Raw genomic sequence first — 16,966 nt, 5'->3', positions numbered from 1 at the left:
TGGAATTTAGAGAAGTTTGAGCTGAATATTTATAGGTTTGCTTCAAATATACAAAATATAGCGGGTATAGGTGTGGAATTTAGAGAAATTTGAACTGAATATTTATATGTTTGCTTCAAATATACAAAATTGTATAATACAATAGCGTTGTAGTTTATTGTTCATCTACACCGAACTAGAGAGTAGGAGATTTTTGTGACATTACTGGACGACTTTGTGACCGCTTAGCTCCTCTTTTTCAATTGTACGCGCAATATAAAAAAGCAAATTCATCCGGTTGCATATTAGAAACCAAATCATTTTTATTCTTCTCAATAGGGTTTAATGATTGAAAAAATGCAAGTTTTCAATCTTACATCACCACTTGACATTTTCCAAAATGAGCTGAATTATGCACTGCTATTCTTTCATACTTTGACTTATTTCTAGGGGTGGGACTTACTCTGACTTACTCTGATCGTATCAATACTTAATTCTAATTAATTTTAAATAAAATATATACTTATTACTAATACTTTCAAAATTAAAAGATATTTCATAAAAAAAATATAAAATGCTATGTTTAAATTGTTGAATCAGTATTTTTTTCAATTTATCTCAATGGGTTTGATGCTGAAGGATCAAAAAGAAAAGAACAAATTAAAAAAAAATTTAAATGACAACAAAAAATGATCAATTTATTCGCTAAACTAAATCTTGAAATAATTTGTCTCTTAAAAAAAAAAACAATTGTAAGAAAAAAGTAACATTGCATTGTCAAATTTTTAGATTGTTTATCTGGGTTTAAACCCTGCCAATACTGCAAACCACACAATATTTCTTTTAAAAAAGAAAAGAATTGTATCAGGCGACAATTTATTTATTTCCAATGTATAGATTTTCGATTTGCAAAATTTCTTGCAAAAGACTGCAAATTCACTGGGCGCTTGTTGTTCATTAAATATTCACAAATTTCTGCCACTTTCCAGTTATACACTCTACAAGTCTACACAGAATAAAGATTAGAACAGAAAATTTACATTTCAATCTCTAAATTTTCAAAATAATCATTTACATTTTCATGAACTAGTGTTAATCTTGCTCATGTTTTTATTTAATGTATGATTTAAAAAGCATGAATGGATTTCTGATTTATGTTTTTATTTTCAGATATTTTAGCAGTTATAACAAGGAATTGAGTCTTTGCCACAAACTCAAATCATATAATTGTCTTTGAAACCTGATAGTTAAACCTAAGATATTTCAAACTTAGATCATTTAATATGACAGTCCGAATTTAATGAATTTGAGTCGCGTCACAAATTCCCCCAAAACCGGTTTCAATTGAGTGCCGACTGCGGCTTAAATCTTGAAAAATAGAATACAATTTTATGTGGAGCTAGTACCATTTTTGAGCCGCGTCTCAAATTCAAGCCGTAACTCAAATTCTTCAAATTTGGCCTCAGAATTCATAGTTTGAAATATCTCAGATCTACGACATGGATTTGCAACGATGTATGATATGAGGATTATACAATCAGAGTTATAGTGGCACTGGCAAAAACTCAATTCCTTGAACCACGTTTAAAATGGTGCATATAACTTTATTAAAAAGATTAGTTGGGTATGAAAGGTATCTGGTTTTCAATTATCTTCATGTGGGTTATAAAACTAGGTTCATCTCACCACGTTGAAATGTTTATTGGTTAACCTTTAAAATGGGGTTTATTGGCGAACCAGTGGAGCTCAGGAGAAATCTTATAGGTAATGTTACATCGTCTACGCAACATCCCCCCCACTGAACTTCTGAACTACTAACTTTCCGACCTACGGCAATATCGGACCTAAGCCAGCTGTTTATTTTTGTATTATTTGAGGGTTAGGTTAGGTTAAGACAATTTCTGGGCTGAGCGCTGCGGCTAGGACAGGCTAGGGGGCCGAGCGACGCGGCTAGGACAGGCTATGGCCTGGCACTGCGGCCAAAAGTCCATCTAGCAGCTGTAAAACCACGTGATACTAGCTGTCGGATGTATAGTATAGCGGATTTGGCGTAGGTCAGTTAAGTGGAGTATATATATATATTGGATTTGAGTATACTCATTTGAGTATACTCATTTTTTCAATTCATTTGCACTTATAAAATATGTTCCTTTGTACCAAAGATAATATATATAGAGATATGCAGGCAGGTATAAATTTTAAGGTCTTGAGAAAAAGTACGATCAGCACCATCTCTGTCGTACGCATGGCATTTTATCCTCTGGATTGTTGCTAATTTATTACTTTGTTTATGCGTGATAACACTAAATGCGTACTATAGTATCAACAATGTATACTGCATATTGTACTTAATGAAACAAATTAATCAATGCAAATAAAACTGAGGTAGGAATTTTACTAAACAAAGTTTAAATGTGCAAGTTTAAGGGGAGAAAGGAATATAGAAAGTAATCAATTTGCTATAGATGTCTCTCCTTGCACTTTATCTCAGAGGGACAAAAATTAGTTGTCTGCTACACGCAATTTAGGAAGGACGTTTCTACCTGCCTGCATATCTATATATATATTATCTTTGCTTTGTACTAATAATATTTTATGGGCACTGGTGAAATTTTAGATTAGTTCGATCGAACATTTTTTGTTCATGTTTACTAAAATATGCTCATTTGTACTATAATAATATTTTAAGGGTGAGTGTGTATCCCAGGGGTGTCAGCAGAGCTTTCTAAGGCTGTTGAGAGAAAGGGCGCTATGTGCGTTGTACTTGTATAGAAGTCTAGATAGCAAGGACCTTCTCTCCACAACGACCACAACTGAGTGGAAAGCGTGACTAATCCGGAACAAGATTATAGTAATAAAGATGAATACTGAAGGAATACAGAAACTCAAAACATCAGAGATGAAGTACACGTTGATACAGGTTTTAAGGGGGAACAGAGCCTTCAATAGACTTTAAATCAAATACCATAACCTGGTTTTTCACCCTTCTCAAAATGGAAACTGGATTACTCATGGCAGACCTCTGACAATGATAGGCAAAAGACACACTCCCCGTGTTTTATAGCGATGGGACAGCATGCTTAGCGGGTTATTTTTTCTTTAAAAAATCTGTCCACGTGGGAATTTACACGTTAAAAGTGAGGACTATGGTATATCTCATACCTGTTACCCTTACACCCCCATCCTCATCCGCCTACCTCCTAAATTCCAACCTTATCCTACTTCACGAGCAGATATAGTGGAACTCAGAAACTGCTTGCTGTGGAATCTTAATCAAAACTAATTCTGAGAGAGCTCATCATTGGTATCATGGATGTTCCTTTCCTAGGGGGTACACCAAATCACCTTGAACCTAGCCGAATGCAGTTAAGGCTAGGAGGTCTTTTAATTTCTTTCTAAATTACTGCAAGACACTGATACATGTAATGCAGCTGACAAAGGGAAGTTCTCATTACAACAATGTCAGCAATAAACCTGCATAGATGGCCGATATCAAAAACAACTGAANAATGTCTTTTACTATCTCTAGTTTAAATACTAAATATACCTATAAAAGTATAATAAAATGTCGATTTTTTAGAAATAATGCTTAGAAGGTAATTATTTGGACTGTATGTGTGCCTTTTAAGTATCTTATACTTATGCCTGATATCCAAGAAGCCAAGTGTTATGAATTTACAGTTCGAATTTTGCCCCCCCCTAGGAGCTCCTAGGGGGGGGCAAAAAAAAATCTTGCCCCCCCCTACATTTATTTCTGTATACGCCCTTGCAATCAATTAACCGAATTCCGCTAGAAGTTAAAAAAATAGTTCTCCACTTGCTTAAAAAACCTTCCACGTGGATTTTAGTTGGATTGAACAATTAATTGTTCAGTCGCACTATAGTGCGAATGAACTTTAGTTCGAATGAACGTTATAGTACGAATGTACGTTAGTCCGATCAATCATTAGTGCAAATGATATTTCACCCTTATGATTATTGGCAACTTTCACAAATTCAAGCAAAGACGACAGTCAAGGCTGCAAAAGAAAGTTTGTGAGTATTCAGTGGCATTTCTCTTATTCTGCGCTTTCAATCGCATCAAAATCCTCGGAAAAATTGTAACCTAAAAATTAAGACATTTACAATTACAAATTCAATTGGATTCATTGGATACAGTTTATTAAATATATTGTGAGTTGAAATGAATTATTTCTTGAAAATGAATCACGGGTTTGGCCTGGGACATATTTTACAATCCTTCTACTAAACTTTCAAGCCCAGGGCAGCCCTGGAAATGTTTATATGAAAAATTACAACTCTGATTTCAAAAAAAATATCTTGTAGACGCAAGAGCTTACTTTAACTCGAGTCGCCTGACCGATATATTTTCTAATTATATCAATCGTTTTTTTTTAACCAAGAAACTCTTTCTCCACCTCTTTACTAAATAAGACTTTGAAAATGGCAATATAATGAGTATTTGATCCAACAGGCAGGTTAGGTTATTTTCTAGTTGTGATGTAGCTGCGATATCCCGGACTAGCTCGACAAGGAAGTCGCAGCTATAAAATGTATCCGACACATATTTCATAAAGATCAATCGATTATTTTCAATAATTCAGATAGATGATGGCATCTTCTTTTGAAGATACAAGTTTAGATACAACCTTGACAGAGTCTAGTCTGGATACTAAACCAACAGAAGATACTTCACAATCCAGGTAGAATAGATAATCGTCAAGGAGTACTACAATTAGGGTCAATCTTAGAGAACGATTTTTTTACCCCCCCCNCCCCCCCCCCTCCTATCAATATTGTACATCACCTAGATCCCAACTTTTTCATCAAAAAATATTTATTTTGTATTATTTAAGGGTTAGGTTAGGCAAGGACAATTTCTATGCAGATCCAAGGGACAAATTATCGATATCTGAACTATTGTAAAAAGAGAGATTATAAAAAAATTTCCTGATTTCTGAATTTGTCATCAAGTTTTAACATGAATAACCTGGAAATAACCTTGTTCCTGATCCGGATTTGGATCCGGATCCGTTTTTTGCAGTGCGGATCCGGATCCGCGTAAAAATTAAATGGATCCTAAGCACTGATTAAAAGATTCAGAAAGAATGAAAAACTTGCTTAGATGTCCATTTTCCCCGATCATCGAAAATCCTTTGCAAAATTCTTGAAATATATACCTCGGGGGGAGGATTCTTGAAATATATACTTGGGGGGGGGGATTCCTTAAATATATACCCAGGTTAGATCCTTGGAGAGTACATCACAGGAGTAAGCCAAAAAAATCCCCTCGAAACTGTTATTCCCAGATGCTAAGAAATATTTTTCAAAAATTTATGTCCAATATTTTGATCTTCCATAGAGATCTTCCTATCTCTCCTCCTTCTAAATATACCCTCGTTCAAAGCTGCAATAATTAATTTCACCTAACAATTTTTCAATTATAACCCTTCGATTGTACTATTCTTTCTTTTAAAATTACTAACAGTGATTATCAGATTAATGGATTATTATTGAATATCACATTGATTATTACATTGATTTATAACTCAATTGTTATTATGTTCTAAACTTTTGTGTACGCAGGGGCTTTAACTAAGTTATTAATTAAAGTAAGCAAATACCACACTAATTAGTATCCTTGAAACCTTTATCAGATTAAATTTTATGGAATATGTAGTTTAATTCTGATAATTACTACATTAAAATGCGCAAGTCACTTTAGTAAGAAAATCACTAATGAAATAAGTAGTATTTAAAACACAAAGACATGGAGATCTAATTCATACTTGATCAGACAAAGCTTCCCATGGTATTGTTGAAAATCGGACATGAACCTCTATCAATAAAGGGTTACTGAAAGTTACACTTACAGCTCCGAGCTTTAAGTGATAATTTGATCAATAATTTTCTAATGGTTTAGTGTAAACGGAGCAACGGATGCAAATACATCTGGTACTGTTGGTGAAACTGTAGCCGAGGATGAAGACGATGACGACGAACTTCTTGCTCTCAGGTATTTAACATTGTGTCTCTTGTTTATCGATTATCAATTTGTTGACGGTTTTTCATTTCGGCTTCATCTGAAACTATAATTATCCCACAATTCTTGAAAAAGTTTTTCTTTTGAGTTAGTTGTAAGGCAACTATTTATACCGGGGGTCCAAATGTTTACACTTACGGAGCTGAAGTCAATCGTTTTTGATAGAAGAACAAAAAACTAATCATGAAAGTGTCCTTGTGTAGTTTATGTATTACTAGCTTGGAAACCCAGCGTTATCCAGAGTATTTCTAGTTATACCGTTTTCCTGCACTTTGTCTTAAATTACGATTTCAGCTATTTTTCCCCATAAAAGCTGGCCCACTCTACTTGAATCTTAAAACTTAACTAAGAAAATTTCCGTGGTTTTCTCGAGTAACCCAGTCAAAATTTGAGGCAAATCGGTCCAGGGAGTCATGAGTTATGATCGTACATAGGAAAAGAAATCTGAAAAAGAGGCCCTGTTATGGACCCCCAGACCGCCTCCAAACCGAGATGACAACTTTACATATACCCTCAAATACCCTCTCAGACTTTTTATTGATTTGGCAAATCTTGGCCAATGTAGACAAATATTATTAACATTGATCAGAGTTTTTTTTTACAATTTCTTGTTTTTTATTATCCTAACGATATGGAAATATCATTTAAAACTTGAGAATAGAAATGAAATAATTTTTTAATTAGAATTGCAGCACTTGAGTCGATCAAATTGAAGGAGAAGAATGCCACCAAAGCTGAACCTGTTAAGCCTAAAGTTGAAGAGGAGAAGCGTCCTGAATTTGTTATAACTGCGCACAGGTCGCGAACCAATCTAGTATCAATCATCACCCAGCAGGAAGAAGTTGCTCAGACCCTTGTTCCTGTTCCAACCCTTCCTCTACTTACCAACATTCCTCTACCATACTACAGTCCACATGCTCCTCCACCCCCCTTCAACCCCCTGGTAGCTCCGCCCCCTTTCAGACCCGTCTCTCCGCCCCGCACACGCAGATTAAACTCTCCGCCTAGTCCAGTCCAACACTGGAGATACAGATCTAGATCAAGATCATACGAACGGAGGCGATCATTCTCCCCCATAAGACGATCCCCACCCCGGAGACGGGTTGGATCTCCGTATAGATCGCCGCCCAGAAGATGGTCTCCAGGAAGACGCTCTCCTCCTATGAGAAGATCGCCCATGCGACGAACCCCGCCGGGACCCCGTCGATCTCCGTTTGACGGACGTAAATCTCCTCGACGTGTAGATCCAACCCGACCTAGATCCCCTCGCTCAGCTCCTCATCAGCGCAGGTTATTATTCAATATTAATTATTCAACCTTTAAATCTTCTTTTACAGTAATAATTTGTTGCATCCGTAATTGTAAAACATTTGATATCATAGCGACTTAAATTGCGCTGCGAAGAGAGTAAATTTGTATGGGTTTATTCCTTGAGTTGTGTGACTAAAATCAGAAATATCAAAAATAAGTCCAACTTAATATTCATTCCTCATATCTTCGTAACCCAACCCCATATTTTAATTCTTCAAATAACAGAATTTTTTAAATTCTGGACCTTAACACATTCGATTATAAACACTAGACAGTCTAATGTTTTAAAGTTGAAAACTTTGTTTTATTCATGAACTACTCCGTGTAATTATTAAGCTTGTATAGATCTCCAAGACGAGGGCCTCCTGCTCCCCGGCCTCCAAGGGAACCAAGTGTATCTGAGTGGGAGACGGATACAAATCCTCCGACGGAGGATGAGGACGAGAAGGAGGAGAGTAAGATTGAAACAAAACCAGTGATCAAGGTAATATGCCAGGGGTTTATATTTTCTTAGAATTTCTACGGTAAGTTTCTTTATTTTTTTTCATACTTTTTTATCTAAAATATTTTATTTTACCTTTAAAATCATATATTTACCCCAATTCAGCGAATAAAACCCCTTAAAATAAAATGTCTAACTTTGGAACCTTACCTAGAGAAATTTTTGAACGTCCAGAACTGAAAAAAAGGATTTAAAATAGATCTATTGGAAATCTGAAAAGAAGTGGAAAAAATTGCAAAATCTAAAATTTTGTTTGTTTTAAATGATAAACGTAAAAAATATGAAGTTCATAGACAGATAAGGGTTTAAAGCGTCAATACAGCCTAATTATTCAGTATTTAAAATTTGCACTGTTGATTTTCTTATCCAGAGATTGGATAGCTCCTAGAGCTCATTTTTGAAACTCCTGAAATTGAATTTGAATTATATATTGAGAACGAGTAAAATGTTTGAATGAACTTGTGCAAATTATTAGATTAGTTTCAGCTGGAATAAAATAATGAAAAATGGAACTTTCACAATCAAGTTTTTTTATTTCTCGGAAACTGTAAGCAAAATATTCATACGTTTTCCTTAATTCAAGGCAAGTTACATCTTGGTTGTACTCAAATATCAGGTTTTTAGGATTTTTCAAATTGTACTAAAAATACGATCATTGTATGTTTTTACTTGACCTAATATTGGTTAATTCATAAAACAAACAAATTATAATTATCATAATTGTAAGAAAGTTTGTTGATAAAACCTGAGAGCTCTTTTTCTAAATCTTACCATGGGAGGAAATGTGCTTTTGCATATGTTTCTCTCTGTGCACAGAGCTACATAACCTACAAACATGTAAGATTTATTTCTCAACGTGAATTAACTGATAATTGGTCAAGTAACAACAAACAATGTTCGTTTTTTTCTAACTACTTGAACTAAGATTTGAATCGTGAGTAATGAATGAATACCGATCCCTAAATACCAATTTAACTGGAACTTGTTAAGGATAAGGAGAAGGAAAATCTAAGTCAGGACGATCAGACTAAAAGTAAAGACGTGGTGAATGATATAAAGAACTCGGAAAGCAAAAAGGTAAGTCTGTCTTCTAACAAATTTTCTAATGGGGAAATATATTTTAAAGAACCATAGGGGGGGTGGGGCATCTTCATTTCCAAGCTTTTAAACTAATATTGATGCTTTTTAAAATATCTTCTAAGCTTTATTAACTCTCTTTGATGCAGTTTACCAAAATAAAAACTCATTTATTGATGTAACTGAAATATACCTTACAAAAGTTTTTTTTTATGTTCCGCTTTAAATTTGGTTTCTTTAAAAAATCTTCAAACTTCTGTATATCTGTTTAAAATATCATATTATTTTTAACTGAATTTAATTTGAAAATATTAAGACCGACGAGACAGATCCAAGTATGGACGATGTCCTGAAGCTTGACGCTACAGCCGAGGTAGACGAGTTCTCCAAGTACTTGGACGAATTCGCGGACGAGGTGTTGGCCGAAAATAAACCGGCTGAGAAGAAACAAGAGAAAAAACCCAGAATACAAACAGAACGAAAGATAATCGACGGAAAGAAGTTAAGAAAGAAAATTAAAGTAAAACGTCATGAGAACGGACGAACACCGAGCTTAAGTCCGGATGGTGATCACTGGAGACGAAGACGATCTCCCGTGAGAAATTCTCCTTTCCAACGCGATTCGAACTCAAGAGGACGAATCAATCGCCCGTCTCCGGTTGGTGGAATGAAAAAGGGAGAGAGGAGTTCCCGTCCTAAAGATGAGACGGAGATGAACGGAGAACAGAAGGAGACCAAGTTAGAACGGGAGGAGAGAGGGAGAAGAGAATATGAGGAGAGAATTTCTAAACTTCCAACCCCGGAGAGGGAAAGGCTTGAAGCTCGAAGAAAAAAATTCCAAGCACAGGTTTGTGCTATTAGACATCTAGCTTCCCACCGAGCACACATGTTTTATAATCCTGATAATTGTTTTATTTGATAATTATATTTTGTGCTTACTTATGATTTTCTTGTTAAGAATGTTGTGAAAGCGTCTGAACCAAAAAAGATCTCCCTGAGAACCAGCTCTGGAGATTTGAACCCACGGAGCGAGAGGTTGGATGAAATGCTCCCGGAGCACAGACATGAATTTGACATGAACGAGAACGGTAGAATAGGTCGAGATGCTGGCTTATCTTCTCCGAGAAAAATGCAGGTATCCCCCTCCTTCACAAGTTAACTTAATATTTTACGGGGGAAGGGGAATTATATTCCCCAACCAAATCTTTATAATTGAAAGAATTATAAGAATTATCTCCAGGTTACTGATCTACGGGTTCAGTTGCACAAGAGAAAACAGTTAAAAGAAGCGGAAGAACCTCCTTACCAACACAGACGAGATGATCTGCAGCGCCGGGACGAACAGAGTAGAAGGAACGATCTACCCCAGCGAGTCGAACTACTGCAAAGAGATGAGGAGGAGGAGGAAGTGGAACGGAGAACACAGACTCCGGAACTAGAAGATATAGATCTTGATGATCTTGGTCCTATTGTTCCATCCAAAGGAAGAAAAGTTGTTCCTCCAAATGAAAGGTTTGCTTCATCATTTTTAATTTTTAATTCGTTATCCTCGAAAATTGTTCTAAATGTATTTCTCTCTATCGACTTCTTGATTTCACCAATGCTCAAGGCTAATCACCCCTCCCCCACGATCTCCTGTACTGTATCCTTCCGGATTACGAGAATTATGAAGTTAGCGTTACATGTGAAATGAGTTTTGTCTGTATCTACAGCCAAAATTTAAATATTATTTCTAATGGATATTTGTTTAGTATAATCAAGAAGAAGAAAAAGAAGAAGATAGTTCTAAGTGAGGATGAATCTCCGTCTCCTCCCTCCCGCTCCGTCCTAGGAGAGAACAGGCGGATCATGGTTCGAAAAGTCTCAATTTCTCCGGAGATTCCAATCAGAGTTAAAACTTCTCCGCCTAAATCAACACTTAAGTAAGTCTTTTTTATTTTTTATTTCAATTAGAAAAACAAATATTGGATTTTTGTTAAAAAAAATAGTTTTTTTATTAAAAATATTATTTTCTAGGAAATCTTTGCATTTACGGTTGGGGGACAAAGTAGAGAACCTGAACTTCACCGAGGAGGAGATCATGGCAGAAATGATCAGACAGAAGGAAAAGAAAACTAAGAAGAAGAAGAAAGATAAAAAGAAGAAGAAGAAGAGAGAGAAGAGCGCTGTGCTGAGCGAAACGGAGGAGAAGGAGCTAGATGAGGAGGAGGAGGATGTGTTTAAATATTTTGAGAGGGAACTAAGTCCTGTTATATATGATACCAGAGTTAAATCTAGGTAAGAGAACACTGGATCAGTATTAGTTACCTTTTTATTCATTTTTCTCACTCTTACCTAAATTAGATCAAATTAATCGATAGTTTGAGAAACTGAACTTTCTCTTTTAAAAAATAATCCATTTTGTTAAGAAAACGCAGATTCCTTTATTTCAGTGCTTAAGATCCGGATCCGTTGGATCCGCATTGACTTCCTGGATCCAGATTCGGAACTGAAAAAATATGTGGATCCCCGGATCAAAGGGGGCCAAATAATAACTAAAACCCAAAATGTTGCTCTCAAAACACAAATCAAAATTGTTGGCTAATAATAGATTAACACAAAAATATCAAAATTTCTGAATGGTTCACCATATCACAAAGTTTCAGCAAAACAAATTCATTTGTTAAAAAAATGAGTAAATCTTGAAGAAATGTTCAGGACCTTGATCCGGATACATTGTTTTCCAGTGCGGATCCGGATCCACATCAAAATCAAAATGAACTAAGCACTGCAGTTTATTTTGTAAAATTTTAATTGATATGGAAGGTTTAACTTTGGTCAGGGATAACTTATATCCACCGCGTGCGTAAACTTTTAAACTAAAGGAATTAAGTTCAATTATGGTGATACAGGGAAAATCCGACAAGAGATGAAAAAGAAAACAATCAAAGAGAATAACAGTTGTTTCCTTCGACTTGAATGAAGCCTCCAGGGAAGGGGGGGGGGGCGAGTGAATTAAGAACATATTTTAAATAAAAAGTTTTTACTTCAGAATGAGTAGCGGAGATAGTGGAAGGTTGAGGTTTAGCTCCGGAGAGGAGTTAAACCAGAACAACGGGGAGAAGAATGTACGGGAACGGTTGGGAGAGAAACTAGACGGATCAGGAGATAAAACCCGTCCTGGATCCAAGGTTAAGTCTGCAGAGAAACCCCGGTCAGCTGAAAAAATCCACAAATCTAGATTGCCGGACAAAAAATCACCGAAAGTGGGGAAAAGAAAAATCACAGATTTGGATGCGGTAGGTTTCTTTTATTATTTCTAACAAGAATCATATTTGTTGTCGTAATTATAAACTTTTTATGAAGTCAATAGTTTTTTCTAAATCAGACCCTTTTCTTCTTGGCATGATAAAATTTCCGGTTTTTGCCAATTAACATTTGATAAATAAAACTTAAACCAATAGTGTAAAAAAATTCTGATCGGGATAATGCTTCTTAGGCTTTATATTTTTGAGTGAAAATTTTTTTCTTGGTTTAGAAGGGTCAAACTACGGGGCAGTGTTTAGATTCACCTTGCACCAGTTCAAAAGTTTTCTTTGAGACAGTCAAAAAAGATTCACATTTCAACTTTTTTGTACAAATCAAATCACTAATGTAAACCTTAAAAATAGTCTTCAAAAGAAATCAAGATGGGGTCCAGATTATCCGTCTTGAAAACTGAGTTTAGAAAAGTAAAAATCTCATAAAAATTTTTGAAATTATAAGCAAAAATCGTTTTTTGTTATTGATATTAGTTCGAGGATCAAAAAATTGTTGTTTTTTTTTACCCTAAACTAAAACAATTTTTGCAATATCTAAAAAAAGGGACAAATAGACGATAATTTACATTCCCGTATGAACTTTTTTTATCAGTTAATAATTAATAAGTTTTGATTTTTTCAATTTTTTCACATTGTTTCTAAATCTAATTTACTACTGTTTAAGATTTGAAATTTTCGATGAAATAGTTTCAACCTGAGTTAAATGAAAGTTTTTATTCTGCAGAGCATCGAGGGAGAAGATATCCTGGAGAAGATGAAAAGGAAGAACGAGAAGAGATTGAGAAGGATTCAGGAGATAGAGAGGGATAAACTTCTCAACTCATAAATAAGAGGGATTCACACCTCGTACAAAATAAAACTACATATTTACTAATTACAGTTTGTATATGTATTTGTTTGCTTCCAAGGATAAACCGGTATTTTATAAACATGTGAATGTGTAAAAAAGGCAGAAACGTTAAGAAAACTAAGAAGGCATTATATCTGATCCGTATCTTAAGATTTTGGCCAAACCTTTAAAAAATGGAATGATATTTTGGCCAAACCTTAATAAAATGGAATGATTCAATTTTTTTCTTTAATTATTTTGTCCTCCAGGAAGCAAACATTCGTTTCATGTTTTCAATAAAAAAAAAAATAAAAAAAGAGATCATTCAGAAAAAGAAAAAAAATAGAAGAAAAACAGAGAAAAAAGAATGATATAAAGAAAATTGAAAACATAGTTGTTGTTGTGTTTGTTTATGTTTTCAGGAACCGGGTTTTTCATCAAGGGTGAGTAGAACAACTTAATCGCAAGTACATTTGTATTTGCATTGCACTACTGCACACTGTTCACTGTACAGCGTACACGATGATAAATCATTTATCATCATTTTTATTTATTTGGTTTCTTACAGTTTCTACTTGAATTTTATATTCCAGCTGGAGTGTGTTTGATCCAACTGAACAATGATAAATGTGTTATTTAATAAGAACACCACCAAACTATGGTGCATTGCATTTTATTGTGATTCTAATGTTGAATACCACCTTTTTCTATAATTAATCAAAAAAAAACACTCTTCGCGAAGTGTTTGTTATAAAATTATTGTCGAAAGAATTAAATACTGGTAAATGTTTTATAAAAGTTAACTTGGGGTTTCATTGAAAATTATTTGACTGATGATTTATAATTCTGAGCTTTTTTCAATTAAAAACATTTGGTCTATTTTTGCAAGTACGCAAGTGCTACAGTGGATTTTTTAATTCAATGTTCCAAACATGTCCTATTGCGTTTTAAGCACATCAAGGACCTATCCAAAGGGAGCTTGTATACTTATTTCTTAATTGAGCTTAAAGCGTAATTTCAAGTTACCCTCCATGCCAAGAATGCAAGGCCAGATTCACAACGGTACTCTCTCAATCTTTGTCTTTACAATTCGGAAAACTTATTATTTTTGATCGTGGTTTCCTGCAATAGTGACTTCCGCATTTCTACTGAAGAATAACATTTAACAAAAAGCAGAATTGAACACTTCTAGGCTTATAAAAACGATATTGTCTTCCACGTTATTTATCAGATAAAGGTGGCATGGGTACCGTTGTGAATCGGTAATCTGTACTTGATTATATGTGATTTTCTGGTCGCGGGAACCCCATTTTCATTTTTCGTTAACACTCCCTTTAATTCTGGTTGAGTATGTAAACTCCACCCCCTACCTCCTTGTACCATCAAACCATCTAATTTATACATTCCATGTGACCACAACGCGTAACGTTCAAGGATTTATAATATTTGTTAATTTAGCAAATATCCACACTCGGGGGGTTGGTCTTAGGAACGGGACAAAAATTTAACAATCAAACATGATCAAAAAAATAAAACTTTATTTTGGAATTTTGTACAATATAACTAAACTTTTACACTGTCTACACCCCTGAAATGTTGAAATGTGGCTCCCTTGCTTCAGTATTGACTTATCTTCCACCCTGGCCACGGATATATGTATATATATATATATATATATACATATATATATATATATATCTTATATATTTAAAATATTGTTAACCACAGCTTATAATGTGCGTGTTCCACTACAAACTACAGATCAGAAGCCTATATTTGAAAATGCATTGAAACACGTTGTTTCCTTTTCATTTAATCCCTTCCTTCATAAACAAACTTTAACGGTTTTTTTTTCAAAGATATGTTTTTTCATACTGAGTTCAGTTGGTCAACCGAAAAGGGAAAAATTAAGAGTGTAACTCCAGAGTCCGAATTTAATGAATTTGAGCCGCGTCTCAAATCCGCCAAAAATCATTTTCAAATAATCGCTGGCTTGAATCTTGAAACATTAATTACAATTTTAAGTGTAACTAACCATATTTGAGCCGCGTCTCAAATTTAAGCCGCGGCTCAAATTCTTTAAATTCGGCCTCTGGGCTAAAAAGTTGATCTTAAACTACAATAACTTATTTGTCCTAGTTAATTGTCTTGTGATTTTAATAATGTTTTGTTCGACAATTCTGCTCATGACATAATTAATTTTTTTTTTATTTCCGGTTAAATTTTTTTTTATTATTTTTAAATATTTCGTTTAACTGGCCGATTTGTTTTATGTTTGAAATTGTTTTAACGGACTCTGAGTATATTTTCCATTTTGAATGGTTTGTAACTAAACTTTTATAACTTTTATAACTAAATGCATTTTACATAACGTTTGGTAGTTATAAATTTTTCACTTTTACATGTACATTTGTAACTTTTTTCTGTTTTGTTGCTCATATTATGTACGGGACTACTGTCTTGTACTGTACCTCCAATGTGTTGTACACCACTTTTGTACCTGCTCCACTACATGAAGAGTGGTCTGGGCGATTCCTCGGCTGTGATGACGAAGATTGATCTCGACTATATTCCAGAACTTAAAAATGTCTGAGAACAAGAAGACCGCCATGTCCTCCTTGGACCTGTTGAAGGCTAGCGGAACTCTCGTCGTGGCTGACACCGGGGACTTTGAGGTAACATTTTTTAAATCTAAATGTTTTAAAATGTTGGTTAAATTTCTGGAAATATTGGAAACATTTAATTTTTTTCGGATTTTTACCTTCTCGTAAGTTGCGAGTTATGCATTTTACATTCTTTGAAACATAGAAAACAGTGAAACTCTAACAGATAACATATTTCATAAAATTGCCAAGTATTTATAAATCTTCATATTTTTTTATTATTATTTTGAAATATATCAGGCAATTGCCAAGTTGTATAACTCTCGATTTTTTGTTTTTTATTTTGAAATTTTTCAGGCAATTGCTAAGTTGTATTTCTAGATTTTTGTTTTTGTTTTGAAATTTTTCAGGCAATCGCTTGATTTCTTGATTTTTTATATATCAAGCAAATTGCTAAGCTAAGTTAACATATTGTATAAGTCTTGATTTTTATTTTTTTATTTTAAAATATTTTAGGCAATTGCCAAGTTTCAACCTCGTGATGCAACCACCAACCCTTCTCTTATTCTTGCCGCAGCGAAGATGCCGCAGTACAAGGTAGAAAAATATGATTATACTTATATAGTAATATGACGATTTCCACATTTAAATTCTAAAATTGAAGAAATAATATAGAAATCAACTCTTATTTTCAAATTCCTAAGATATCCTAAACCTAATTGTGTAACTCTTGAGGTATCAAATTTTGACTATTTGAACTAGGAGAATTTATAGTTTGAAAAATTGAAGTTCTACAACATTAGGTTGCAAAAATATAAATATTGTAAAGGACCTCACTAGTCTCCTGGAGTTTGTAATAACTCTTGTAATAATAGAGATAAATGGTGCTAACTTTGCACCTATATTCTTTTAATCCATAAGGGGCATAAAAATATTTCAAATTTTTTTTTTCTTAATCAGGGGCGTAGAAAGGGGGGTATTTGGCCCAAAACAGGTATTTATATATATAAATATTTTTTTGCCGATGTATCATTAGTTTTCAAGATTTTAGGTCTGACAGAATATTAGACCATGACAAAATAGCCTAACAAGGACAGATTCAGCTTGCAGGAGGAGCCCTGTATGGTTCAGGGGCTAAAAAGCCAACAGTGAGGTGGGTCCTTTGATCCACATCAGACTCCTGAAAAATGAAGAGGAATCAGTGCCAATAATGCAAAATTAAATAAAAAAAGGCAAGTAAAATTCTAAAAATGTTTTGTAGTTATTTGAAATGATAAATCATAAATATATACTTCTTCAGGGGCGTTAAGAGGAAAAATATCA

General features: G+C 34.3%; 2 protein-coding genes across 2 annotated transcripts; both read left to right on the top strand.

The window, feature by feature from the left end:
• The first annotated feature begins 4,583 nt into the window (after positions 1-4,583).
• On the top strand, positions 4,584-13,133 carry LOC111696913 (serine/arginine repetitive matrix protein 1). The gene is made up of 12 exons (XM_023466701.1): positions 4,584-4,682; positions 5,903-5,995; positions 6,707-7,312; positions 7,679-7,817; positions 8,826-8,912; positions 9,229-9,759; positions 9,871-10,047; positions 10,153-10,424; positions 10,664-10,834; positions 10,929-11,189; positions 11,944-12,190; positions 12,936-13,133. The coding sequence occupies exons 1-12, from the start codon at positions 4,588-4,590 to the stop codon at positions 13,035-13,037; spliced, it is 2,781 nt and encodes a 926-aa protein (XP_023322469.1). The 5' UTR covers positions 4,584-4,587; the 3' UTR covers positions 13,038-13,133.
• Positions 13,134-15,315: 2,182 nt separating this feature from the next.
• LOC111696914 (transaldolase) lies at positions 15,316-16,240 on the top strand (the record flags this gene model as incomplete). Its single annotated transcript, XM_023466702.1, is given in 2 exon segments — positions 15,316-15,715; positions 16,160-16,240. Coding segments are annotated over 2 exon segments (171 nt in total), but the record flags the coding sequence as incomplete, so codon positions are not given.
• Positions 16,241-16,966: the final 726 nt, after the last annotated feature.

This window comes from Eurytemora carolleeae, unplaced genomic scaffold (assembly GCF_000591075.1).
Source record: "Eurytemora carolleeae unplaced genomic scaffold, Eaff_2.0 scaffold271, whole genome shotgun sequence".
Lineage (NCBI taxonomy): Eukaryota > Metazoa > Arthropoda > Copepoda > Calanoida > Temoridae > Eurytemora > Eurytemora carolleeae.
This window is presented reverse-complemented; position numbering and strand designations above follow the sequence as displayed.

Excerpts from the sequence above, each read along its gene's own strand:
- LOC111696913 (XM_023466701.1), top strand. The coding sequence starts at position 4,588 with ATGATGGCATCTTCTTTTGAAGATACAAGTTTAGATACAACCTTGACA. Across the intron at positions 8,913-9,228 it reads AGAACTCGGAAAGCAAAAAG|ACCGACGAGACAGATCCAAG; the intron begins GTAAGTCTGTCT and ends GAAAATATTAAG. Across the intron at positions 9,760-9,870 it reads GAAAAAAATTCCAAGCACAG|AATGTTGTGAAAGCGTCTGA; the intron begins GTTTGTGCTATT and ends TTTCTTGTTAAG.